Below are 26,962 nucleotides of genomic sequence, written 5' to 3'. Positions count from 1 at the left end.
TAGTGGTCATTCAATATTACTAATCAGCAGAATCAAAGCAAACAACCTAGGCTACTGTAATTGCATGCACACACAAAACAATTGTAAGCTAGTGCCACTGTCTCCCAGGTAAAACATTACCATAAATGACTATCTGAAGAAAGATATTTTTGTGTTCCATTTCAGACTGGGAAGAAAACGCACACCAATTATTCTCATGATAGAAGCAAGGTATTAAGTTATGTCAGTAAACCCTACAGGACACTAACTCATAGAAATGCCAACCTAAAGTCAAATCAGAGCCTGAGGTTTGCACAGCTTATGATTAAGGAGAGTATTAAACATTTTTCGAAAGTTGAAAAAAAAGCCAATGAAGTGATGTTGTGACAGTGAAAAAAAAAGATTCAGCTGCAGAATAAACTGAGTGCCATATTCTGTTTGATATCTTGTTGGAGCCCAGGCCCTGTGTGGGTGACCCATATTGCAGTAATCACACTCCTGGGTCCTGGGAGAATATGATGGACATACTCTGGCACTTCAGTTATCACACACGTTAAAGCCACAGTCTGCAATATTTCCTAAACAATTCATGATTGATTAAAGTGGCCAGTGATTTCATAGACTTGAAATCACTGGCCACTTTAATAATGGAACACCAGTCACTTTAATAATATATTCTATTCTATTCTACTGTATTTTAGTCTATGCTGCTCCAACATTGCTCGTCCAAATATTCATATATGCTTAATTCCATTCCTTTACTTTAGATTTGTGTGCATTGTGGGCATTGTTGTGAAATTGTTAGTCATTACTTGTTAGATATTACTGCTCTGTTGGGGCTAGAAACAGAAGCATTTCACTACACCCGCAATAACATCTGCTAAACGTGTATGCGACCAATAAAATTTGATTTGATTTGATACGGACTATTGCAACTATTTTCAGCTCTTGCTATATACTTTCAAGTAGATTTACTGTAAATCAAAACTGTAACTAAGCCACTCAGGAACATTCACTGTCTTCTTGGTAAGCAACCACTGTAGATTTGGCTTTGTGTTTTCAGGTTATTGTCCTACTGAAAGGTGAATTCATCTCCCAGTGTCTGGTGGAAAGCAGACTGAACCAGGTTTTTGTCTATGATTTTAACTGTGCTTAGCTCCATTCCATTTTGTTTTTATCCTGAAAAACTCCCCGGTCCTTAACGATTGATTACAAGCATACCCATAACATAATGCAGCTACCACTATGCTTGAAAATAAAATATGGAGAATGGTACTCAGTAATGTGTTGTATTGGATTTACCCCAAACATAACGCTTTGTTATGTTGCCTATGCATCTTGCCTATGCCGTTCTGTACCATCACTCATTCATATATCTTTATGTACATACTCTTCATCCCTTCACACTTGTGTGTATAAGGTAGTTGTTGTGAAATTGTTAGGTCAGATTACGCGTTGGTTATTACTGCATTGTCAGAACTAGAAGCACGAGCATTTTGCTACACTCGCATTAACATCTGCTAACCATGTGTATGTGACAAATACAATTTGATTTGATTTTGCAGTATTACTGTAGTTCCTTGTTGCAAACAGGATACATGTTTTGGAACATTTTTATTCCGTACCGGCTTCCTTTTTTTCCCTCTGTCAATTCGGTTAGTATTGTGGAGTAACTACAATGTTGTTGATCCATTCTCAGTTTTCAGCCATTAAACGCTGTAACTGTTTTAAAGTCACCATATCCCTGAGCGGTATCTTTCCCCCTCGGCAACTGAGTTAGGAAGGACGCCTGTATTTGTGTAGTGACTGGGTGTATTGATACACCATTCAAAGTGAAATTAATATCATGAATATCTTCACCACGCGCAAATGGATATTCAATGTCTGCTCTTTTATTTTTACCCATCTACTGATAGGTGCCCAACCTTGCAAGGCATTGGAAATTGTGTTTAGGTCAGTGACAAAAAAATCTAAATTGAATCAATTTCAAATTCAGGCTGTGACAAAAATACCCATAGATTCTCTAAGAATATAAGTTATAAGTTATAGCTTAGTACAACTGTGTTATCATAACTCAATATCACAAAAAACAACAACTAATAAGCCTACTTGTTAAACTTCTAACCACAAACTAAAATGATTTGATGTTAAAGAGCCTGGAAATTGATTTAATTGGAGGAATAAACATGTAACTAGCACATTGCACACACATGAAGAATGCCTTCCAAATGTGATAAACAAAACTAGGTTGTGATGTCAATGATGCAGATGGATAGCAGCTCATCTGTGTAGGCATTAAGTGGTCCCATGTGACTAGACAAGACAATCATGTGACCATTTCCTGGCTCGGGGTATGTCAAGGCAGTCTAGCAAAAACAGAGTGAGGGTGAGACATTCTGAGCCACGACAATTTTAAAATTGGTCACGTAAGGACATACTGAGAGAGTGGAAATTATACAGTTGACAATCTGGCCATATGGTGATCAGGCAGGCAGCAATGAAGAATCCACTAAGTGAGCTGCACTGAGGAGAGAGGCTCTTTTGACTATTTCTACTGCATGCCTTTGATTTGGAGGGGAAAGACACTGTTGGGAGAACTCTAGTCTAGCACGGTAGCTCATGAAAAACAACACAGAAGGGGACACAACAAACAGCATTACAGTACATTGCCCTAAATCCACCTTGGCAAACAAACATATCCTGATCCTGCCACACTGGCTTTCTACAACAAACCTGATGGCTTGCGGGACAGTGATAATGAATGGCGACAAAGATGGATGGAGCATGGATTTCAGCAGGCCTTGTTCGTTTTGTATTCTGAGTCTGGCTCTGCAGCCTTCTCCTTTGGTTAGCATCACAGCAGCCAGGGACTGAAATATTGAGAGCTTTCTAAGCTCCTGCAAGGGAGAGCATGTGAGATTCCTTCACCTGAGTGCATCCTAAGAAACACATGCTTCAAGCTTCAAGTCCCAGGGATGCAGGAGGCAAATCACAACCCTATTAAAAGTGGATGAGTGTCTTGCTCCTCCAGTACCACCCTGCAAAAGAGCAGCGAGAATCCCCCCTCATATCTGAGGAGTCGAAACTGACCTCAGGGTACCAGAAGTAAGACATAGACACTGGGAAAGTTAGTTTCACTCTGCATTAGTTCTTGTTGAATTGTTCTTTGTAGCCTACTGATCCTCAGACAGACAATATCATTATCATGTCCACGTGAGTAAGTCTCACTCATAAATATAAGACCAACACTAAAGACAACCCACTTAATTTCCAAATACTATCAGAAGCAATGTACGGCCTTTTGACAAAACAAGATACTGACATGATTGGTGTTGGCAAACACATTACTGATCATACAAAAATAAAACTTTTCATAATAAAATGTCATTTACACAATTCAATACAACATGCCCATTTTAAAACTGAATTGCTTACACAAGCCTTCTATAAGACCAATTTGTATATTAAGAATATTTTTTCAGTACGGATTGTTTTTTATTTTTTAAAGGTGTTAAGAACATTTCTTATAGCTTCTCTCAAATTCAGATTGTGTGATGAATTCACAGTTATTTCACTACAGTATGATCAACTGTCAGAACTGGCACTGAGGGTAGAGCGAAATTAGGAAAGTCAGTCACCTGAACTTTTGTAGCTAAGTGACAAATGCACGCACACTGGCAGGCATGTATGCACGCATGTACGCACGCGCTCACACACACACACACACACACACACACACACACACACACACACACACACACACACACACACACACACACACACACACACACACACACACACACACACACACACACACACACACACACACACACACACACACACACACACTACACTTGCAGGCATGTACACAAACCATATTATTTATTATGAATTCCTATTGACTCAAATGGCCAAACACAGACAGTAAATCATAAAAGCCCCTAGCAACAGCCTATTCCAGGGAAGCAGAAGCACTTCAATTGATAAGACTTTTAAAATGAAAGTATGCATTGATTTTTCATAACAAATGCCAAAACTGCTGCAGGACCACGTGACGCCACTTGTCCAATGAAGAACCACTAGCCATGCTTTGCCCTTCCTTGTCCCCAACCGTGGCTCAATACATAATAATAAAAGCCATTTAGCAGACACTTCTATCCAAAGCGACTTACAACAATTTCGTACATACATTTTACATACGGGTGGTCCCGGGAATCAAACCCACTAACCTGGCAATACAAGCTCCATGCTCTACCAACTGAGCTACAAAGGACTCTGTTTCATAACCTACTGTAGTGGAAGACTTGCAGGAACATATGGTGTGAGCACAGAAGCGATTTCATCATTGTTTCTGGGAATCAGAAGCATTAACCTGACAGAGGCCACCACATGATCGCCTGACTTTTCAACCCCTCTTAGGGAACACATTTGTTAAATGGCTCTGATTCCATTGCATATAGTATTCATTAGAAGGCCAAGACTCTTGGATGTCCTTTCCCGTTACATAATAGACACAGTCATACAACACACAGTGAGAAGCATCTTTGCAGCTCTCCGCCAGTTGAGGATACAGCAAGTGGGTTCTAAATGGACGCTAAAGTTGGAGGGAAGAATACTTCTAAGATTCCAAACTCATTGGGGTTGTGCCAACCAGGTTTCATTTGCTTTATCTTCAGGGTATACAGCACAACATTTTTTACATGCAAATTCCAAATACCTTTACAGCCCTATATCTAAGCCGTGCCAAATAAATAACTACACAGCGCTTCTGTATGGCAGTGCTGACATGAATCAAAGCAGTTATTTTTCTGTTTCTGTTTCAGTTTCTTTTGAGTTTGACCTGCTGATCTGCTCAGGTCTAAGGTGAGGCCAGCCAGACAGCCCTTCCCTTTGTGTTTCTCTCTTTAGTCAGCACTGAAGCCTCCCAGGCCAACACAACGCATCTATTAAGGCCGTCACACAGCCGTCACTGTGAGCGATGACGAGAGGGCGCTCTAACACATTGTGAGTTCAGAAAATGCTCAAGGAGACGGAGACATAAATCCATTCTTCACTCAATCTTGAGGGACTTGATGAAATGTTCATGCAAGTCAAGAGCATTCACTGGCTGTGATTTTTACTGAAAAATCTCTGTTACCTAATGCATTGGTTTTGGGGTCAACGCTATTCTCCAAGGAAAGAAATTACAAAACACTGTGTCTATGAATATGGACAATCTCTGGGGACGTCTAAGCTTGTCAGATACAGATTACATGTCACTCAGAATTACAGCTTTTAAAAAGGGGACACAGTGGCTGGACTTATAGCTGCTGTGCAGACTCCAAAATACAGACATTTGGAAAACACACATACGCACACACAGTATAATATACTAACATGTATTTATGTAATAACATGTATTACCCACGAATACATTATATTGTGCATACATAATTAAATCTTCTGCATCAAGGGTTACACTTCATTACAACAACAAAAAACACAAACTGTGTTTCAAACATACTCTCATGTTCAGAACACGATATAGAATTCCCCATAGATTGGGAAATAAGTACTATACCTAATTGGGATTAGAAATCAAATTAGCCAACAAGATCATCCAAACCACATGATTTGTAGAGGCTCGTCATGCATAATGTATTTAATGTACAAGGGAAATATCTATTTAAGATCTGACACATTGAGAGTGGCTCTAGCAATGCATAATTAACTTTCACAGCACAGGCAATCACCCTAATGAAGCAAAGCAGAGTGCATGGGGCAAGGTGCTGTACAGCAGGGTAGCCTAGTGGTTAGAGCGTTGGACTAGTAACTGAAAGGTTGTGAGTTCAAACCCCCGAGCTGACAAGGTACAACTCTGTCGTTCTGCCCTTGAACAGGCAGTTAACCCACTGTTCCCAGGCCGTCATTGAAAATAAGAATTTGTTCTTAACTGACTTGCCTGGTTAAATAAAGGTAAAATTAAAGACTAAGTATCCAAGCAACCCAACTATTCATCCAAATTTTGGGCATCTTATTATGGGGTTGAATAAGGCCAGTGTTTCCCACACCAATACTGATATAGCAGCAAGACATGACCACATCATGGAAAGCCTGGTTAAAGAAATGTGAAAGGTCTAGTTGTGTGTAATGGTAGAACAACACTGGAAAGAAAATGGAGCACAAAATTCAGTATTTTCTTGTGAAGAAATGCTTATAGGCCTAGGCATGCACTGTACTGTATCTCCAAAATGCCTGTTGATGCCGTTGAGCAGTGTGAAATCCTATCTTCCGTCATTTACACAAAGAAGCAATTTGTTTGCACGTACTATTCGAATCACACAGCATATCCAATAATTTCAAATCAATCTTAAACTATTGTCTAAAAGCAGACACAAATTGGAGCGTGTACTGGTTATTCAGATGCTATAGGGCAGGCTATATACAGCCCAGTCTGAAAAAAAGCGTTAGACAGATCAGTTCCCATGGCAACAAGGCACAGTGGGCTCCATGTTGACTCAAAGGAACAGCTCAACCCCCCCCCCCTCGGGAAATACAGAAAAAAACACCTCATTCTCAAAATGGTACGTTGATCTAGCCCTCCCTGGACCGCAGCCAAACGCCAAATTCCAATATTGTTTTATGAATGGAGGAATAGGGGTATATTATGGCAATCTGAGAGGACCTGAAAGTGTATAGGTCAGGCCCATGGCTAAGTTACGAGCTGTTTTTCCTACTTGAAGGAACAATGAGATGAAAACAGCTACCCATGGTTAAATTATAGGCTAATAAACATCAGGTTCAAATCAGAGAGGAAAAGAAAAAACGAAAACCAATTTAGGCTAGTTTTAGCTTCTTATGACAGCATTATAAATAATGAGTATGAACGTTTCACGAGTTGTGTTCTTTAAAAAAAAATCTATATTGTGAATAACCTCCACAAATGTTGCCAACACCGTCGATCAAGTAAGTTAGTATGGATATTATTAAAAGCGGTTGCAGTATTGACCGCACACAGGCAGGCCACCCCAGGCACAAAGGCCACTCCAGCAGTTATTGTACTAATTCGAAAGACAGTGTCTGGGAGGCTGCATTATAGAAAATCAACATTCATATTGATTTAGGGACGTTCAATAGCTTGAATGTGTCTGCAACAGATAACACGGCTAGTGGGACATTTAGATCATGCAAAAATTGGCGCAATGTCATCATTTACGCACAATAAACCACTACTACCCAAATTGTTTGAATATAAAAAAAATAATGTGGATTTGTGAAGTGCCCTCCACATAGGCTACATTGCAAGTGGCGCTTTTTGTTGTTGTTGTCTTCTAAAATCTAGATTTTTGTAATAAATCGCAATTTCCTACATCGAAAAAAATAACTAGGTGGTGGGCTACTTTCTCCACGGTCATTATCCCCGTGTGTGAGCTGATAGTCATAATATAGGGACAGGGCACGAAGAGTTCCACCAACCTGAAGAGCAACCAATTTGGGGTACGGCTCTATAATAATACAGCCCAACATCTCAATGAAGACCAATTAGTTTGTCCTACCAAAATCAAGAAAAATATTACTCGAACAGGTTGTCATCAACCAAATAAGTCTTACCATCAGCAGCTAGGACCGACGGCATTAAAAGCAAAACCATTCCAACGGATAAAATACATTTAGTCCACATTCGATTCAGCCCCAGTGTTTTTCCGTTTTTCTGGAAACATAAGGTGGATCCCATCCCCATACCTATCCATTCAATCGAACCAAGCGCGCGAGCATTGTTTATTCCGCTGGCGATCAAATCATCGAGGCTGTTACACGCATGTTTTGAAGCCATTTGTTTATCCTTGATACATCTAACAGTCTTAATCTTGTAAAATACATTTGATCAATCCTTCACTGCGGACAATGAGAGGTTCTGCGTAAGCCCGTCTCTCCCAGAGGTTGACACAAAACGGCAGCATTGACACTTGTGTGTAATGCGTCTGTAGGGCACACTCCATGCACCACGTCGACCTGCTAGCGCGTAATAAGCTATTATCTGCGAAAAATTAAAGATGCACTCATATCCATAGTAGTGAGTTCAGTCACTGACGAAACAAACGTCTCCCATTGAAAAAAAAAACGAACTGAAATCATACGACACCGTCAGAATATTTACTTTCAAACCCGTCATTTCACGCCAGTGACGCCAGCATTGACTGCTAAAAATATTTGGCATTCTCAGTGAGAGACGACCGCTTCTGGGTATAGATGGCAAACCAAACTAATAAGCCATCAATAGTAAACCAACTGGAAAACGCTAATTCTATCACCAATTTGATTTGCATTAATTAAAATTGGGCTTCAAAAAGGACAGGTTGTCACCAGGGGGCAGCCAGGGCGGGCCAATGGTATGGCATACATAAGTGATGAGACATTTGAGATCTGGGTTTGTGAACAGCATTGCATGTTATTTAAAAAATTGGCTGGTTTCAAAATGACAGCTCATATTAACATGTCTGCTATTATTTAGAACACTCCAGGCATTAGCTGAGGAACATGGTGTCATCTACATCACTATGATTTACCATGCCCTATACTGTACATGGTCAATGCAATCAAAATACAGGTAATGCTTTTCTACTCTGCTTGCACAGGGTGGTGCTATTGGCTTCGACCCGTTTCAGCTACTGTATTTTACTGCATCTGAAATTGGACAAACTAAAATACAAGTTAGCAAAGCAAATACCTTTTCTAAACTGGGGTAACACAGTGACAAACAAGATGGCTGAAGCAATATCATTTTTTTTTATTCAAAGTGAATCTTGACAATAGTACACCAATTCTTAATTTGACACTCGCCAATATTCACCAGGAAAACCCGCTTTTTATGACAAAGTACATAAGGCTTGGTCACATTGAAATCACTGAGAACTAGAGAGAAATACGACCGCAAACTGTAAAAGACATTACATCCAAAATAATAAATTGTCCCAGTCCTCATATATATATAGCACAGTGCATTTGCTACATGGCAAACTAGTGTAGCATAAAATCAAACAAAATCATAAAGCCACAAAAACTACACATTAAACCAGTAACAGTTCCAATTTCACAATCAAGTCTATATGCTGTGTTGTTTAGATACCGTATATTATCCAATAAATTGAAGTGAAACAACTTGTGCTAACAGGTGAAATTACTGCAAAAAATATCCAAAGCAATCAAACAAAGTGGTAAGGATTGGAAGGTTAATACAGTAGAATACAAAAGACCCTGAATGAATCATATAGGAAGTCATAAAACAATACAATTGCAGTATATGTGACAACTTTGGACCTAATATTTACGTGGGATGTTAAAGCAAATACCAACAAGTGATACATCAAAACTAAGGCTGCTATATGGATGTTGATCATATACACAGAACAGAATTCTCTGTAGCCAATCGAAAACTAAAACAAAACTACATTTTGTCAAGTCCGCAAACCATATGTTCAACTCCACATATACATTCACATTGTATGTAAAGCTTTGCATTTGTGCATGTCCAATAAGAGATCAACTGTGTCTTGGGTGAAGAGTGTAAAAAAATATTCCCTGACTAAGAATAACATTTGTATTTTTATATTCTGTAGAAAAGCTTTATGGATTCAGACCATATGGTCTAAGGTTGCACATTGGGGTTGAGTGATCTGAAGATAGAAGCCAGCACCCATAAGAGCTTCTCAAGAGAGAAGAATGCATTGGATTTGTCAGCTCTATTATACTGTACACGAGTCCAAAAGCAGAATGCTTTCTCACTTGATGGCAAACATGTAAAACATATTTGGATTTGGAGACAGGCTGCAGAAGTCCTGAAATAACAAGAGGCTGCTTAATCCTAACATCCTTCCGCTTGGATGTGTAATACTCTATTCTGTTGAGGAGCATCCACGTCTGACTCTACTGCCACACCTCTGCGGGAGAGGGGACTGCCTAGGGGTCAGGGAGTTATCGACCGACAGTTATTCTCTGGACCACATATCTAAAAAAGGCACTAGGTTGTAGACAGTCAGAATGACAAAAAAAATGCATCCGTGTGTGTCTGGGGTTGTGGGGCTAGTGAGTAAACAAATTTAAACAAATCTCTCAGTCCACAATGTAATGAGACTACAAAAGGAGTGGCAAGATTTGAAAGAAAAAAAGATCAGTCATTTGACAATCCCCCTTGTTTGGATTAAAGATTGAAGAAAAATCCCACCCATTTGCCTCAGTCAATCAACTAGGAATAGGTCAGAATAATCTGTAGAAAATCTCTCAATCCACTTTAGATACAAAAAGTGGGTTTAGAACATTTTCTTAGGCTTAAAATAAATGTCTAGAAAAAAATCATATAGTCAAAGTCCACAGAGCACAGCAATTTCATGAAAACTGTGTGGGATTTTGCCTTCTACTGAACCTGATGAGCATATGGAGAGTTCAATAAATTTCAACAAGTGCTTACTGATGCATTTCATAACAAATAGTACATATGTGAAGAAGGCCTCCCTGTAGCCCAATGTTTAGATAAGGACCAAATAGATGTGTTGCAGTAAATATATCTGCATGGTAATACAGATCTGTCAATCAATGATAATGTGAGTAAGATGCAGGCTTTTGAGCGTGTTAACAGAACAATAACTAAAAATCAACACAAAATCGTCAACACATCAATTACTGTATGCAATGATGAACCCAACCTATATTTAATAACATAAAATACTGATGCTATAGGCACACACAAAAAAAACAGAAAACCCCCCAACAAAAACGCTAAATTCCATTACTTGCAATACAGTAGATACAATCGCACTTCAAAACGTCAAAGCAAATATACAGAGGCACTAACAAGTATTAATGCCATTAAGTATACTCTATACTAAAATAAAATCCACCTCTGTTATATGGTAATTAAAACTATACAAAAGTAAGAACACAGTAAGAACTAAGTTAATCATTTTGATGTGGCAATCAGTACATAGCTAGCAGCTTATCTAGGATACATTCAATACATAATATATCATACAACTTGCCAAAAATGCTGAAAATAAAACCTCAAACCTTTTTAAAATATATTTTATCTCGATGACTCCAGAATACTTGAGGTCAACGGAAAAAGAGTAGCTACCTTGCTTAGGATATGAATTAGTCTTTGGTGCTGAAAGAGCATTTGAAAAGTAAGGAAAGACAAATCTAATGCTCATGCAAGCAATTAAAAACAAAATTCAAAATATATTTCCTCCCTGACGGAATGTAGAAAATAAGCACTAAAGCAGTTGACGACGACAAATATTTAAATGGAACAATGAAAGCAAATTGCACTCAACCAATACACCTTGTCAAGCACTACATAGTCCAGCAATTATACTGTAGGTTGATAGATGGGTATATCAAACACTGTATAGGTGTTCTGAAGATAATGAGATCATACTGTACCAAGAACCAACCAACCATTTGCATGTTTGTCGATAGTCAACGTTATGCCTCACTTCAGTATTAACTTAAGAAAAAGGCTGTAAAAAACCATACCACAGCAAACCAGCGCCTAATATCTAGATTGTACTGCAGTTTCAAAAAAACAGTGTCAATACTGTTAGTAATTAAGTACTAAGTGACTAGAAATTGATTATCAAATATTAAAATCATTCAAATTGTGTTTTATGTACATTAGTTCATTTGGGAAAAGTCCAAACCAAATAAACATTTGCCACAGCAAAGCATGCTGGCGTCCTCTGGTAAAAGAAGCTCAACTACTCAAATATACAATGAGGCCAAATAAGCAAGACTTATTTGATTATCTGATAAGCATATCAGAGTAAAAATAATCTTCAAGTGCTGCAGTCCAGTACATTTATTTTATATATATAAGTAACATTAACAACCTCATATATTTAAGGCACTAGTAGGTGTGGGAACAAGTTACGATGCAGCAAGTCTCACAGTACACATAGAAAGAGTGACATCTAAGCATCTGTCAACGACTTGACTATGTTATTTTGCCCATGCGACGTCATGCAGTGTGGAAGAACCTTTTCAGACCACTGACGGTATCACACTGAAAACAGAGGACATTAGCAAACAACACCTTTACACCACAATGAACCAACAAACGAACGGAGACAAACTTCTGCTGTCCTAGCACTGGAGACTGGGATGGCTTAACGAGTGATGTGATTAGCACACGTGCTAGATCGAAGGCAATACAGAAAAACAGGAAAAGTGGGGGTTGAGAAAATGACCTCTAACCCCTCCATTTGACCCATTTCATAGAGAGAACCATTCAATCCAAATGACAAAGCAGAGCAAATGTGCAAAACACATTAAAAGTGAGAATTTCTTAATCATTCACTGATTTATTCATTCTTTTTCCATTATGTTTTTTTAATTATATTTTTTTAAAGCTAACGGTTTCAATTCTATTATCATCACCATCAACCAACATGATTTGTCAAAGGGGATTCTTTATCCGTCATAACATGAGAGATGACAGATGAAGGCCTTGGTTGTAGTTGTCACTGCTGGCTGCCCCTGCTGGCCCATGGCACTGGGTGGCTGGTTCTCAGATGTAAGGGTACTGGTTGAGTTTGGTGGGGCTGAGGGGAAAACCTGTATAGGTGGGCGAGGCGATGTAGGAGTGTGGTGGAAAGAGGGGTTTGTACTGGCCCTGGTGATGGATGGTGGGCGATGGCAGCAGCCGGTGGTTGATGCCCATGGTCACCTGGTGGACAATGCCGTAGGTGGGCTGCAGAACGGGCCGTTGGGCGCAGGGCGAGGCCAGAAGGTGGGCGACGGGCGCCGAGGGAGGGTAGGAGAGTAGGGCGGCTTGGGGGTGGTGTCCCGAGTTGTGGGTGGGGCTGCTGTGGGGGAGGGTGAAAGCATGGCCGTGCACCGTGGGAGGGATGTAAGCGTGCGGCCGCCGGTGCTGCCCATAGTTTCCGTTCCACTCCTTGTTGCAGGAGCCGTAATGCTGCACCTGAGGGTGGGCAGAGGAGAGGGAGAAGAGATAGATAAGAGCACCGTTCTAGATAAGAGCACCTGCTAAATTACTAAAATGTCAAAGTAAAATGATGCAGGTAGTATTAGATTTAAATGACAAAACCTGGAAGACACCAGTAAGAAGGGGGGACTAACCTGGCCAAAGCCCAGGGGCTGCTGCTGGAACGTGGTCATCTTCTGTTGCTGCCGGGGATGGAGAGGTGTGGAGTGGTGGTTCAGTCGTCCGGGGGCGCAACGCCCTTTGGACTGGCACGAGACTTCGAAGACTGCAAGAGAAACCACAAAAGGGGTCAGTAAGACTAACAGATAAAATAAGTATTTTAAATATGACTGGGTAAAACACCAATAAGGACCCACTGGAAACAAGAGCATGCTTTGCTGAAATAAACACAGAGAGAGAAGCTTTGGCAGACAGAAATACAATTGCTCCTCTTTGCTAGTGGTAATAAAGCCCATTAGTAAGAGTATTCATCTCGGTTTCATCCGCATGGCCAACTAGAGAGAATCTCTATTTGGCACCAGGTCTAAGGCTTACGATCAGCAGATGGCACTTTCAGGGCTAAGGGCGGCAGGTAGCTTAGCGGTTAAAGAGTAGGGCCGGTAAACGACAGGTCGCTGGTTTGAATACCCAAGCAAATTAAGCTCCAGTACATCCTGTTTCCTTTGCTCATCCTTGAGATGTTTCTGAAACTAGATTGGAATCCACCTGTGGTAAATTCAATTGATTGGACATTAATTGGAAAGGCACACGCCTGTTTATATAAAGGACCCACAGTTGGCAGTGCATGTCAGAGCAAAAACCAAGCCATGAGGTCAAAGGAATTGTCCATAGAGCTCTGAGACAGGATTGTGTCGAGACACAGATCTGGGGAAAGGTACCAAAATATTTTGCAGCATTGAAGGTCCCCAAGAACACAGTGGCCTCCATCATTCTTAAATGGAAGAAGTTTGGAACCACCAACACTCTTACTAGAGCTAGCCGCCCGGCCAAACTAAGCAATTAGAGAAGGGCCTTAGTCAGGGAGGTGACCAAGAACATGATGGTCACTCTGACAGTGCTCTAGAGTTCCTCTGGAGAACCTTCAAGAAGGACAACCATCTCTGCAGCACTCCACCAATCAGGGCTTTATGGTAGAGCGGCCAGACGGAAGCCACTCCTCAGTAAAAAGGCACATGACAACCCACTTGGAGTTTGCCAAATGGCACCTAAAAACTCAGACCAAGAGAAACATGATCATCTGGTCTGATGAAACCAAGATTTAACTATTTGGCCTGTCACATCTGGAGAAAACCTGGCACAATCCCTACGGTGAAGCATGGTGGCAGCATCACGCTGTGGGGATGTTTTTCAGCAGTACGGACCAGGAGACGAGTCAAGATCCTTGAAGTTCTGAGCGCTCTGGAGCAGGTTCTCAGACTGGGGCAAAGGTACACCTTCCAACAGGACAATGACCCTAAGCACCCAGCAAAGACAACATGAGTGGCTTTGGGACAAGTCTCAATGTCCTTGAGTTACCCAGCCAGAGCCCGGACATCTCTGGAGACCTGAAAATTGCTGCGCAGCTACTCTTCCCATCAAACCTGAGAAGATCTGCAGAGAACAATTGTGAGAAACTCCCCAAATACAGTTGTGCCAAGCTTGTAGCGTCATACCCAAGAAGACTTGAGGCTGTAATCACTGCCAAAGGTGCTTAAAGTAATGAGTAAAGGATCTTAATACTTATGTAAAAAATGTGATATTTCATTGTAATTATTTTTTGTACATTTGCAACAATTTCTAAAAACCTGTTTTTGCTTCGTCATCATGGGATAGTGGGTGTAGATTGATTTTTAAAGCAACTTTAAAATAAGGCTGAAATGTAACAATGTGGGAAAAGTAAAGGGGTCTGATTGCTTTCTGAACGCAGTGTTTGTGTATATACACTGCTCAAAAAAATAATGGGAACAATAAAATAACACATCCTAGATCTGAATGAATGAAATATTCTTATTAAATACTTTTTTCTTTACATAGTTGAATGTGCTGACAACAAAATCACACAAATTATCAATGGAAATCAAATTTATCAACCCATGGAGGTCTGGATTTGGAGTCACACTCAAAATTAAAGTGGAAAACCACACTACAGGCTGATCCAACTTTGATGTATTCCTTAAAACAAGTCAATGAGGTTCAGTAGTGTGTGTGTCCTCCACGTGCCTGTATGACCTCCCTACAACGTCTGGGCATGCTCCTGATGAGGTGACGGATGGTCTCCTGAGGGATGTCCTTCCAGACCTGGACTAAAGCATCCGCCAACTCCTGGACAGTCTGTGGTGCAACGTGGCGTTGGTGGATGGAGCGAGACATGATGTCCCAGATGTGCTCAATTGGATTCAGGTCTGGGGAACGGGCGGGCCAGTCCATAGCATCAATGCCTTCCTCTTGCAGGAACTGCTGACACACTCCAGCCACATGAGGTCTAGCATTGTCTTGCATTAGGAGGAACCCAGGGCCAACCGCACCAGCATATGGTCTCACAAGGGGTCTGGGGATCTCATCTTGGTACCTGATGGCAGTCAGGCTACCTCTGGCGAGAACATGGAGGGCCGTGCGGCCCCCTAAAGAAATGCCACCCCACACCATGACTGACCCACCACCAAACCGGTCATGCTGGAGGATGTTGCAGGCAGCAGAACATTCTCCACGGCGTCTCCAGACTCTGTCATGTCTGTCACATGTGCTCAGTGTGAACCTGCTTTCATCTGTGAAGAGCACTTGGTGCCAGTGGCGAATTTGCCAATCTTGGTGTTCTCTGGCAAATGAAAAACGTCCTGCACAATATTGGGCTGTAAGCACAATCCCCACCTGTGGACGTTTGGCCCTCATACCACCCTCATGGAGTCTGTTTCTGACCGTTTGAGCAGACACATGCACAATTGTGGCCTGCTGGAGGTCATTTTGCAGGGCTCTGGCAGTGCTTCTCCTTGCAAAGTCGGAGGTAGCGTTCCTGCTGCTGGGTTGTTGCCCTCCTACGGCCTCCTCCACATCTGGTGTACTGGCCTGTCTCCTGGTAGGACCTCCATGCTCTGGACACTACGCTGACAGACACAGCAAACCTTCTTGCCACAGCTCGCATTGATGTGCCATCCTGGATGAGCTGTACGACCTGAGCCACTTGTGTGGGTTGTAGACTCCGTCTCATGCTACACCACTAAAGTGAAAGCACCGCCAGCATTCAAAAGTGACCAAAACATCAGCCAGGAAGCATAGGAACTGAGAAGTGGTCTGTGGTCCCCACCTGCAGAACCACTCCTTTATTGGGGGTGTCTTGCTAATTGCCTACAATTTCCACCTGTTGTCTCTTCCATTTGCACAACAGCATGTGCAATGTATTGTCAATCAGTGTTGCTTCCTAAGTGGACAGTTTGATTTCACAGAAGTGTGATTGACTTGGTGTTACATTGTGTTGTTTAAGTGTTCCCTTTATTTTTTTGAGCAGTGTATATTTTCTGATTTAAAAAAAAAATCTCCTAGATTTAGGACACTTCAAAACTTTGTTTCTTATGATATGTTTTTTGACTGTCCTTTTGGCATTTCTGTATGTGTTATTCAATGCGTTTCTGTGGGCTTTAGTAGTAAAGGCAAACAACTATATTTAAATCAAATAATGTGTTTATATTTATTTGATAACTAAAAAAATCCATAGTATGCTGACAGTCCTTTGCTCTGTGTAAAGACAGGGCTGTGAGGGTAATGGAATTTTTAATGACTTATTGGTCATTCGCCTCTGCTCCTGACAATGTGCTGGTTGATGCTGCAGGGTGGTGCCTCGACAACCAAAGGCTTGCTTACATATTTCAGCAAAGCGCAACAACTTTTCATCACACTATAATACATTTTTAAAAGTCCACGTTACCGCAAAAAGTAATTTAACCACACAAATCCCGGCCGTCCTCTCTTCAGTCAGCTGTTTCCTGCATTTCTACACATTTCTCCATTGAGCCGAGAGATATGAGGTTTTAAAGCAAATTTTCTACAATTCCATGAATTTTGCCATGCGGTGTTCTTTCGCTCAAACAAAATAAATACGTCTTTTTTCTGAATTTTCTATTCTCTGACTACCTAGATTTAATTTAGGTGATTGTTAGTTCTCAAAGATTATACTAATATAAAATATATAAGTCCATTATCTTTGACTTACACCCCCCCCCCCCCCAAAAACATGTATTTATTATATTTTTTGCACACCTACTCACTCAAGGGTTCTTTATTTTTAGTATTTTCTATATTGTAGAATACTAGTGAAGACATAAAAACTATGAAATAGAACAATTGTTAAACAGTTTAAAATGTTATATATTAGATAAGTAGCCACCCTTTGCATTCTCTCAAATCAGCTTCACCTGGAATGCTTTCCCAACAGTCTTGAAGGAGTTTCCACATATGCTGAGCACTTGTTGGCTGCTTTTGCTTTACTCTATGGTCCAATTCATCCCAAACCATCTCAATTGGGTTGAGAGGGGGATTGTGGAGGTCAGGGCATCTGATGCAGCACTCCACCACTATCCTTCTTGGTTAAATAGCCCTTACACAGCCTGGAGGTGTGTGTTGGGTCACTGTCCTGATGAAAAACAAATGATAGTCCCCCACTAAGTCCAAACCAGATGGGATGGTGCATCGCTCCAGAATGCTGTGGTAGCCATGCTGGTTAAGTATGCCTTGAATTCTAAACAAATCCCCAACAGTGTCACCAGCAAAGCACCCCCACACCTCCTCCATGCTTCATGGTGGGACTCACACATGCAGAGATCATCAGTTCACCTACTCTGCGTCTCACAAAGACACAGCGCTTGGAACCAAATTTATCAAATTTGGACACATCAGACCAAAGGACAGATTTCCACCGGTCTAATGTACATTAAATCATGTTTCTTGGCCAAAGCAAGTCTCTTCTTCTTATTGGTGTCCTTTAGTAGTGGTTTCTTTGCAGCAATTCGACCATGAAGGCCTCCTCTGAACAGTTGATTTTGCGATGTGTCTGTTACTTGAACTCTGTGAAGCATTTATTTGGGCTACAATTTCTGAGGCTGGTAATTCTAATGGACTTATCCCCTGCAGCAGAGGTAACTCTGGGTCTTCCTTTCCTGTGGCGGTCCTCATGAGCCAGTTTCATCATAGTGCTTGATGGCTTTTGCAACTGCACTTTAAGAAGTTCTTGAAATTTTCCAGATTACTTTAAGACAAAGGTCCAGTCAATGATGGACTGTTGTTTCTCTTTGCATATTTGAGCTGTTCTTTCTATAATACGGACTTGGTATTTTGCCAAATAGGGCTATCTTCCGTATACCACCTTGTCACAACACAATAATTGTCTCAAACGCATTGAGGAAAGAAATTCCATAAATTAACTTTGAACAGTTCAGAGATCAGTTCTAACCAGGCCTTTGCATTACACAAAACTGAAACAAAAGATTACTGTATAGGCCTATTCTTACTGTTAATACTGAAACAATTTTGACGTGAAATTCTGCAAATAGAAACTGACCCGTTCTGTCTGTGTGTTGGTCCATGTTGTTGTTGTTCTGCACCACCCTCATAGGGGGCACCACCATGGTTCTCACTGGGAGCTTGCTGGGCTCGTTCTCGGGGTCCATGCCACGCGTCGTCATACCCAGGGACTGATGGTTGTGGTTGCCTAGGTAGCGGCTCTCCAGGTAGGGGCTGTGGCTCTGGCTGGAGTCTGAGGCGGGGGAACCGTCTACCGTCTCGCAGCCGCTCCCATGACCATCATCCTCAGACATGCTGAAAACAGACAAACACAATCAATAACAGAATAACTAACAGAACAACTAAATGCACAGGCGTGCTACTGATGATCAAGACCTCTCAGGCAAGTTATCAAAAGTTGTGCAGTTTGGCAGTACCTGTTGGGCCTCTTGCAGGGGGACGGGCTGGACTGCACCGAGGCAGAGGAGCTGGTGCTGAGGGTGCTGTCTGGGCTGCTGAGGGAGCACACCCTCTCCATGTTCAGAGAGCCCTTACAAGCCTCGCAGTCAGAGCCACCTTTGCACCTGCAGGAAGAATCCTCCTCCCCATCCGTGTCACTGCTGATACTGATTACGCTGAGGGTGGGGCTGGGTAGGTCATCGATGACCACAGACTCTCGCTGCTGGTGGGACATATCTATCCGCTCGTCTTCCACTGCCTTACAGCAGCTCACTTCTTCACTTCTTTCCTGCTGAACCTCCACAGGCCTCTCCCGATGGGACGAATCACCTCCTCCTGTGTTACTAACACGGTCGGACATCTTTGGAGATCGGCACATTGAGATTTGGATGTCCCTGTTGTTGTGTGAGTAGTTCATGCTCCTAATAGGTAGTAGAGTAAAAGTTGTTTATCCGTACATTGACTATTTTTTTATGTAAGAACAATATGACTATGATTAAGTAGTACACTCACTTAAAGGGAAAATCCACTCAAAACTATACATTTATATTTGTTTTATTGTCTCAAAACAGTAAAGTTAAAGATATTAGACTTTCAAGAAGCAAAGCGTCACATTATCATGATGATGCAAAATCAATCATTTATCAAGCCAGAAACAATGAACTCGGGTCAATTCAACAGCATTGATTTGCCATGGACACTATCTAACTGGAACAGAGGAGAAGCGTTGGGCGGAAGAAGGAAATCTCACCTGTTCTGACTGGTCTGGTTCCTCTTGTTGGCGTGCGGCTGTGGCCACACCACGTGTGCAATACCAATGTTGATTGGTTGTGGACCGGATATGGTCATTTGGTTGGTTAGAATAGGCTGCATCATGTTGGTGTAATGATTGCTGTGTTGCCGTACCTTCCTTTAAAAAGGCAAAACAACAACATTATATACGTTTTATCTCCACAGTACAAAGAAAGGGGAAAGTGAAATAAGTGTTAAAAAGGTAATTTCTTCAATGGTGAACTAACTCACCCCCAGTCACTGAGCCTCTGTGGGCCAGCCACATTATCAGAAGCCATAGAGGAGGTAGGAGGAGCCACTTGCTGCCAGGCTGGTACCAGGATTTGCTGGCCTCTACTTGGCCACGGTTGCTGCAAAGAACCAAGACAGGAATCATTAGCACGCCAAACTCCTGAACCGCCTCACTTGAAAGTGTTACCTCCGACTAGCATGAGTCAAGGACCTCAACTAAGTACAGTGTGGCATCTGACCCCTGTATACAAATATCTCCAATGTGAGCCAGTCTCACCTGTGCCATAACTCCAGGTCGCATCTGCAAAGGCTGTATGGGAGGGGCTTGGTTCACCATTGGTATCGTGCTCTCCATCCGAACTGCATATCCAGACTGGTTTGGGTTACCTACAAAAACAACAAGCATAGCCTAGTATTGGATTTGAACTTTGATCGACAAGGCCACTGTAAATCCAGCATTAATCTTATAGCTCTCATGAAATGACTCGACTGCTAATTTGAGGCGCTCCATACCTTGCATGGTTGGGGGGCAAAGGATGAGGGCTGGCTGAAAGGAGTCGTTACACCCAAACTGACCATTTCCAGTCTGCAGCATCCCAGGATGCATCACAGAGGGCGCAGACTGCGTCAAAGCCTGCATGGGGGGGGTACGTTTAATCAACTTTTCTTTTCATTATTTACTTCAGACACTGAAGTGAGAGAGACAGCAGTACCATCAAAGGTAAATATTAATAGCAATTAAAAGCAATTCAATAGCACCAATAATCCTGTAGGTGGCAATATTGGTTAAATAAGAAGTCTATTTACCCCAACCATAAATGTAACAGATTTCCAGTTTACATCCATTCAGGCCATACATTAAGCTTCTTGTAATTGTGATGAATAGATTACCTGAGAGTGAACCGATCCCATTTTATTGAAGGCCATTGGCAGTCCAGCTGAGTTGTTTGAGGGTCTGTGGAACGGTGCTTTGTTGCGGTTGAGTGTATCATAAGTGTTGGGACGTGATTGACAGGCATCCATGATGTGGAAACACGATTGAACACTGGAGAAAAGGGAGGAGAACGGGTGAGATGGACGATCTGGCAGAGCGCATTCATGGAACATTGCAGCCTACTTCTGATCAGTGTCCATCTGTAATCAGTTTGTAGTTAATTTCTTGGTAGAGCATGCAAGAGCTTTTGTTGGGTTTATTATGTTATTGTTTAGCCCTAGGGTAGACTTACTGATTGCTGTGGGGGAAGTCAAGAAGGTGCTGCATGGTGACAAAGGGATGGTTGAGGGCATCTGAGGGAGCGAGCCTCTTCTCAGCATCAATCAGCAACATGGTCTTCAGCAGGCCCACAAACTCCATCCGGTCTGCCTTCTCTGCCAGCGAGTCACTGCCATCCATATTCAGCACCAGATTCACCTAGCAGCAAAACAAAACCAACATCTTTAGCTACTATGTATCAAAATACACAGGTATCCACTTGTCACACTACTGTATCATATGGTCGTTTTCACACATCATAATTTACTTGTACGCAAATTTGTACTTTGAATGACATGATTATCTGACACATTTAAGCAAAGTTTTGTACTCACATGTGCTATGTCATCCAGACTGCTAAAAATGTACTTCCTGGCCTCTTTGGATTTCATCCCCGTCTCAGTCTCATGCTCCTCTGTCGTCTGCAGAAACAGAAAATGTGAGGAGTCTTCAATTGTGAACATGCATTCTCTAGAATTCTACCTAGTGTACTCAGAACTGGGTCTGTTGATGGTTTATGACAGGGGTCGGCAACAGGCGGTTCGGTTTTTAGTCTGTGGGTGATTTATTTTTTGCACAAAAACCTGAAAAATAAAATCACCAGTTCAGCAAAAAATAATAATAATAATAAATAATAATAATAATTCAGGAAATCTGTTCCAAGTATTCCCACAAATAAAATAGATATGTGATCGTGTCTCAATGTAATCAAATGCAATCGATTTTTGGCTTAGTTGTGGCCCATTTGCAGTACTCAAAATTATTACAATTATGTTCCGACCACCCTACCATCTGCTATGACAAATCATCCCGCGGCTAAATCAATGGCTGGCGAAGTTGCTGGATATTGGCGGGAACTGGAACACGCTGTCGTACACGTCAATCCAGAGCATCCCAAATGTGCTCAATGGATGGCATGTCGTGAGTATGCAGGCCATGGAAGAACGGACATTTTCAGCTTCCAGGAATTGTGTACAGATCATTACGACACGAGGCCGTGCATTTTAATGCTGAAACATGAGGTGATGGCGGGAAAGATGAATGGCATGACGATGGGCCTCGGGATCTTGTCACGGTATCTCTGCATTCAAATTGCCATTGATAAAATGCAATTGTGTTTGTGTTCCGTAGCTTATGCCTGCCCATACCATAAGAGTGCCCCATGGTGGCGGTGGGGTTAACATTGACATCAGCAAACACTCGCCCACACCATGCCATACATGGTCTGCGATTGTGAGGCCAGTTGGACGTACTGCCAAATTCTCTAAAACGACATTGGAGGCAGCTTATGGTAGAGAAATGAACATTCAACTTTCTAGCAACAGCTCTAATGGACATTCCTGCAGTCAGCATGCCAATTGCATGCTCCCTCAAAACTTTGTGGCATTGTGTTGTGTGACAAAACTGCACATTTTATAGTGGCCTTTTATTGTCCCCAGCACAAGGTGCACCAGTGTAATGATCATGCTGCTTAATCAGCTTCTTGATACGCCACAACTGTCAGGTGGATGGATTATCTTTCAAAAGGAGAAATGCTCAATAACAGGGATGTAATCAAATTTGTGCACACCATTTGAGAGAAATAAGCTTTGTGCGTGTAAGGAACATTTCTGGGACCTTTTATTTCAGCTCAGGAAACATGGGACTAACATTTCACATGTTGATGTTTATATATTTTTGTTCAGTGTAGTTGCCTAGCCTTGGTCTAGGATGCCCATGTTCAGGAATCAGAGTGTCAATGTTACCTTCAGTCTCCAGGAAGCATAAGGCGAGTCGGACTCTTTGCAGAAGAAGCGGGAGGTCTTGGTCCCCGCGTTTAGCAGTTGCTCCCCCGGCAACACTTGTGTCTGAGATATGTAGCGAATCTGTGTAGAAGAAAGACAGAGGAAGACAATATGATTGCAGTGTTTACATCATATTCCTGCTTGTTGGACCTACTAATATACTGTGCATTCAGAAAGTATTCATACCCCTTGACTTATTCCACATTTTGTTGTGTTACAGCCTGATTATATTGATTTTCTCACCCATCTATACACAAATAACAACAAAGTGAACACATTATTATTTTAGCTAATTTATTGAAAATGAAACTAAATGAAAATGTAATCTCATTTATACAAATATTCACAACACCTTGCTATGAACTTCCAAATTGAGCTCAGGTGTATCTAATTTCCTTTGATCATGCTCTGCCTAGAGCTGGCCGTCCGACCAAACGGGCAAGAAGGACCTTGGTCAGGGAGGTGTCCCGAGAACCCAATGACAGAAGTACAGAGTATCTTGGCTGAGATGAGAGCTCTACTACACTATACCAATCTGGGTTTTATGAGAGAGCGGACAGATATCATAATGTAAAAGATCCTGTGGTCTGATGAGAAACTTTACCCTCCATGTCTGGAGAAAACCAGGCAAAGCTCATCACCCGTCTAACGCCATCCTTACCATGAAGCATGGTGGCAGCTTTCAGTGAGGGACTGAGAGTCTGGTAAGGATAGAGGGAACAACGAATGGAGCCAAATCCTTGAGAACCTGTATCAAAAAGTGCAAATAACCTTGGAAATGTAAATCTTCACCCCAGTCTAACAGGACAATGACCGCAAGCATACAGCCAAAGCCATGTTGGAAATTGCTTCAGAACAAGAATGTGAAAATCCTTGAGTGGCCCAGCGCAAGCCCAGACTGGAATCCATGTGAAAACCTATGGTAAGACTTGAAGATGGCTGTTCACCACCGCTACCAATCTAACTTAACAAAGCTAGAGAAAATCTACAAGGAAGAATGGGAGAAAAATCCCCCAAATCCAGATGTGTAAAGCTGACACAGACATACCGAAGACGACTGAAAGCTGTAATCGCGGCCAAAGATGCTTCTACAAAATATTGACTCACGGGTGCGAATACATATTTAAATGAGATATTTCTCTAATATATTTGACAACACTTCTAAAAACATGTTTTCACTGTCATTATGGGGCATTGTGTGTAGAAGGATGGAAAAAAAAATTGAATTTAGGCTGTATGTGGAATAAGTCAAGGGGTACGAATACTTTCTGAATACATCTACAAAGGAATCACAAACATTAAGGATAATGGACAAACATGTCAACTTAAATGACTAACACCAGATGTAAAGTATGTAGAAAATATAATGGACCTATATTTTCAAATAAGATCATTTTTGAGAACTAACAATCACCAAAATAAAAGCTAGACAGAGAATCAAAAATTCCCCCAAAAAATGTGTATTGTATTTTTGTCATTGAATAGGGCCCCTATTGATTTTGTTATGTTTGAGTCAGTCAGATAGCATAAGCCATGGCAAGATGTGTGGAACTGCAGGAAATGTACATTTGTTACTGCAGTCAACAGGAGGGCCTCTAAAAATGGTGGTCGGAGACCGCACCAATTGGCCACGCCCCAGCCACACCAACCACCCAAAAGCCCATTTTGATCTTGAAAAAACCCCGATGGCACTACACAGATATTCATCAAAACAAACTACACGATAATATTTTAATGCAGGACGTAAATAGAGCTGACCACTGCACTGCTATTGATGGCATGCAATGACTGGACCTCCAAGTGTGGTCATGGAGTTGTGAGGTTTGTGAGAGTGGTGTCGAGGAGAACTTCCCATTAGCGGCATTCCGTCACCCCCACGTCGGGAGCCTGACACAGGCACATGGCTATCCCAGCGCTACCAAACATACCCGCAGGACAAAGACACTTAAGCCAAACAGGGTGTTTCGGTCTCTACTAATCCAAGCTAATCAAAAAGGTTACATGTAGGTCTTCCAAACGGAGTAAATGGACACATGTCATACACTTGTAAAATATAATTCCAGTAGGAATATCGGTTACTCTTCTATTATAGTACTGCTGCTAATCCCTTGCTACTTTGCCAGGCCAATATGCTGAGAGCCACTTGACATGCCCAGGACAGATGTAATGTGCTCCAAAATTGCCATGGAAACCTTTCCAATCCCACAAAGTGGAGGTAGGGTGACCTAGATAAATGCAAAAAAAATAAAAATAAAAATAAAATCACCTTACAAAAAGACATGGTACTCATCTGGTAACATGGCAAAAACAATAATGAAGAGATCTACTTCTTTATTATTCAAACAACGTCATTGCTGCCCATGAGCTCATTATTAAAATTGTTTTTAAAAGCAGCAATAGACCGGACTTAGATTTTGACACTTGCTCTCCTGTGGGAGCAGTGACACTGACAGTATGACAAATACAAGTTAGCATCTGTCCCTGACAGTAAAGCCAGTAAGGCCTATTTCTCAGAAAGGGTACGTCATATCTACCCTCTTCCAGCCAAAACACTGTGCCTTAGAGCTGCTAAAACTACAAGACCAGGCATGTGTTAGGACAGGAGGCAGGGGTTTTTCCTCACTCTGCAAAGCTGCCGCTGTATCTCTCAATACAGCCAGGAGACCGGCGAGATTAACTGGCTCTGTTTAAGGCTTGATGATTTGGATGTTATAGAGATTCAAATTGGGTTGCCACAACGCTGCACAAACACAGTGAGAGCAATGAAGTGAGAACCTGCTGATGGTGCAGGCTTGGGGTCGAGGTGTGTGTGGTGTGTCTAGCATTAGGCTTATAAATACATTTTGCTGTGTGGCATGGAACTGGACCCAGCGCTGGCGCGGTGCAGCAGTCAGGGGGGCTCATGGTCAGCAAAGCACTACTGCCTGGTGGTGGTCCAAATGACCACTAGACCCAAGAATGACAGCCCTACACCAGCACACCACAGAGCTTTCCCATGGTCTCCCCTTTAAGCTGGGGGACTCAGTCCCAATCACTTAGTTACTGGCCTAAGGGAAATAATCAAAAGATGACACAGCCAATTTCCTGTTCCATTAATGTCCAGATGAGACATTTTGTATTCGTATGCTTCACTGCTTAGAGAGCACCAACAAAATAAGACAGGGTTTCAATAAGAAAACAAACGAAAAGTGGAGGCTTTAACCATCACATTTAGATTCAAAATGCACCAGCACACAGGCATCAGGGTCTGTTACACTGCTCCATTGGTCTGTGTGTGGCCAGTCTTCACTGAGATGTCAGTATCGCTCTCTTCCCTTGACAGTCTGCTAGCTTTGGAGATGTCAGGCAGGTGCTTTGATTTACCTGGTCATACTCCAGTGCTCCTGGGTAGAGGGGCCAGCCCAGAAAGAGCTCAGCGATGACACAGCCCAGGGACCACATGTCGATGGCCTCACAGAATGGGAGACCCAGGATGATCTCTGGAGCCCTGTATATAGGGAATACAACACAGGAATGAGTTTAGTGGGGAGCACTTTCAACAACCATTGTTACACACATACACAACAGGCATTGGATTTGTTATACTCATGGGAGGGCAGGGAACTCAAGATGAGATCTTAACTAACATGATTTATTGTGGGAACTCATGTATGAAGACCATGAGGTCACAAACACATTAGTCACTGTATATTGAACTCGTGTTAGTTCTTCACAAATACTGAGACAGAGCACACACGCACACAAAACAAATGTTTAATCAAGCCGAGTGACACTCGTGGACTTTGACGGCCATCAAGCAATTTTGTGGGCATTACCGCAACGTTCCACTTCCATAAAAAATTAAGGCCAATCAATCAGTTACCATTTTAAAACCAAGGCGGAGCACAGCGGCTGCCTTGACAGATGCAACACCCTAATGCGACCATTATAGGGTGACACACAAGGTAACCTGTGACGTCATCACTCGGTTTTGATATCCTGCTGGCAGGAAACGTCTGTCGATGGATAAATGCTGAAACA

The 26,962-nt window shown here is 42.0% G+C and overlaps 2 protein-coding genes across 7 annotated transcripts in view; both read right to left on the bottom strand.

Moving 5' to 3' along the window:
- The window catches only part of LOC135524157 (UPF0606 protein KIAA1549L-like), a 36,661-nt gene extending 28,822 nt beyond the window's left edge, over nucleotides 1–7,839 (bottom strand). For all 6 annotated transcript variants that reach the window (XM_064951411.1, XM_064951410.1, XM_064951414.1 and 3 more), the window contains exon 1: nucleotides 7,570–7,839. In XM_064951411.1, coding sequence (XP_064807483.1) covers nucleotides 7,570–7,792 — 223 coding nt within the window. In that variant the 5' untranslated portion in view covers nucleotides 7,793–7,839. The remainder of the gene's footprint in view (nucleotides 1–7,569) is intronic.
- Nucleotides 7,840–8,724: 885 nt separating this feature from the next.
- LOC135524971 (homeodomain-interacting protein kinase 3-like) overlaps nucleotides 8,725–26,962 on the bottom strand; it is a gene marked incomplete at its 5' end in the record, with an annotated part of 42,716 nt that continues 24,478 nt past the window's right edge. The window contains 13 exons of the mRNA XM_064952783.1: nucleotides 8,725–12,931; nucleotides 13,090–13,220; nucleotides 18,483–18,739; nucleotides 18,862–19,305; nucleotides 19,635–19,793; nucleotides 19,907–20,025; nucleotides 20,184–20,293; nucleotides 20,420–20,540; nucleotides 20,798–20,951; nucleotides 21,133–21,317; nucleotides 21,494–21,580; nucleotides 22,904–23,023; nucleotides 26,306–26,429. Coding sequence (XP_064808855.1) covers nucleotides 12,518–12,931; nucleotides 13,090–13,220; nucleotides 18,483–18,739; nucleotides 18,862–19,305; nucleotides 19,635–19,793; nucleotides 19,907–20,025; nucleotides 20,184–20,293; nucleotides 20,420–20,540; nucleotides 20,798–20,951; nucleotides 21,133–21,317; nucleotides 21,494–21,580; nucleotides 22,904–23,023; nucleotides 26,306–26,429 — 2,425 coding nt within the window. The remainder of the gene's footprint in view (nucleotides 12,932–13,089; nucleotides 13,221–18,482; nucleotides 18,740–18,861; nucleotides 19,306–19,634; nucleotides 19,794–19,906; nucleotides 20,026–20,183; nucleotides 20,294–20,419; nucleotides 20,541–20,797; nucleotides 20,952–21,132; nucleotides 21,318–21,493; nucleotides 21,581–22,903; nucleotides 23,024–26,305; nucleotides 26,430–26,962) is intronic.

This window comes from Oncorhynchus masou, chromosome 31, assembly GCF_036934945.1.
Source record: "Oncorhynchus masou masou isolate Uvic2021 chromosome 31, UVic_Omas_1.1, whole genome shotgun sequence".
In the NCBI taxonomy this organism is placed as follows: domain Eukaryota; kingdom Metazoa; phylum Chordata; class Actinopteri; order Salmoniformes; family Salmonidae; genus Oncorhynchus; species Oncorhynchus masou.
Note: the sequence above shows the minus strand (reverse complement) of the source record. Positions and strands in the feature narration are given on the sequence as shown.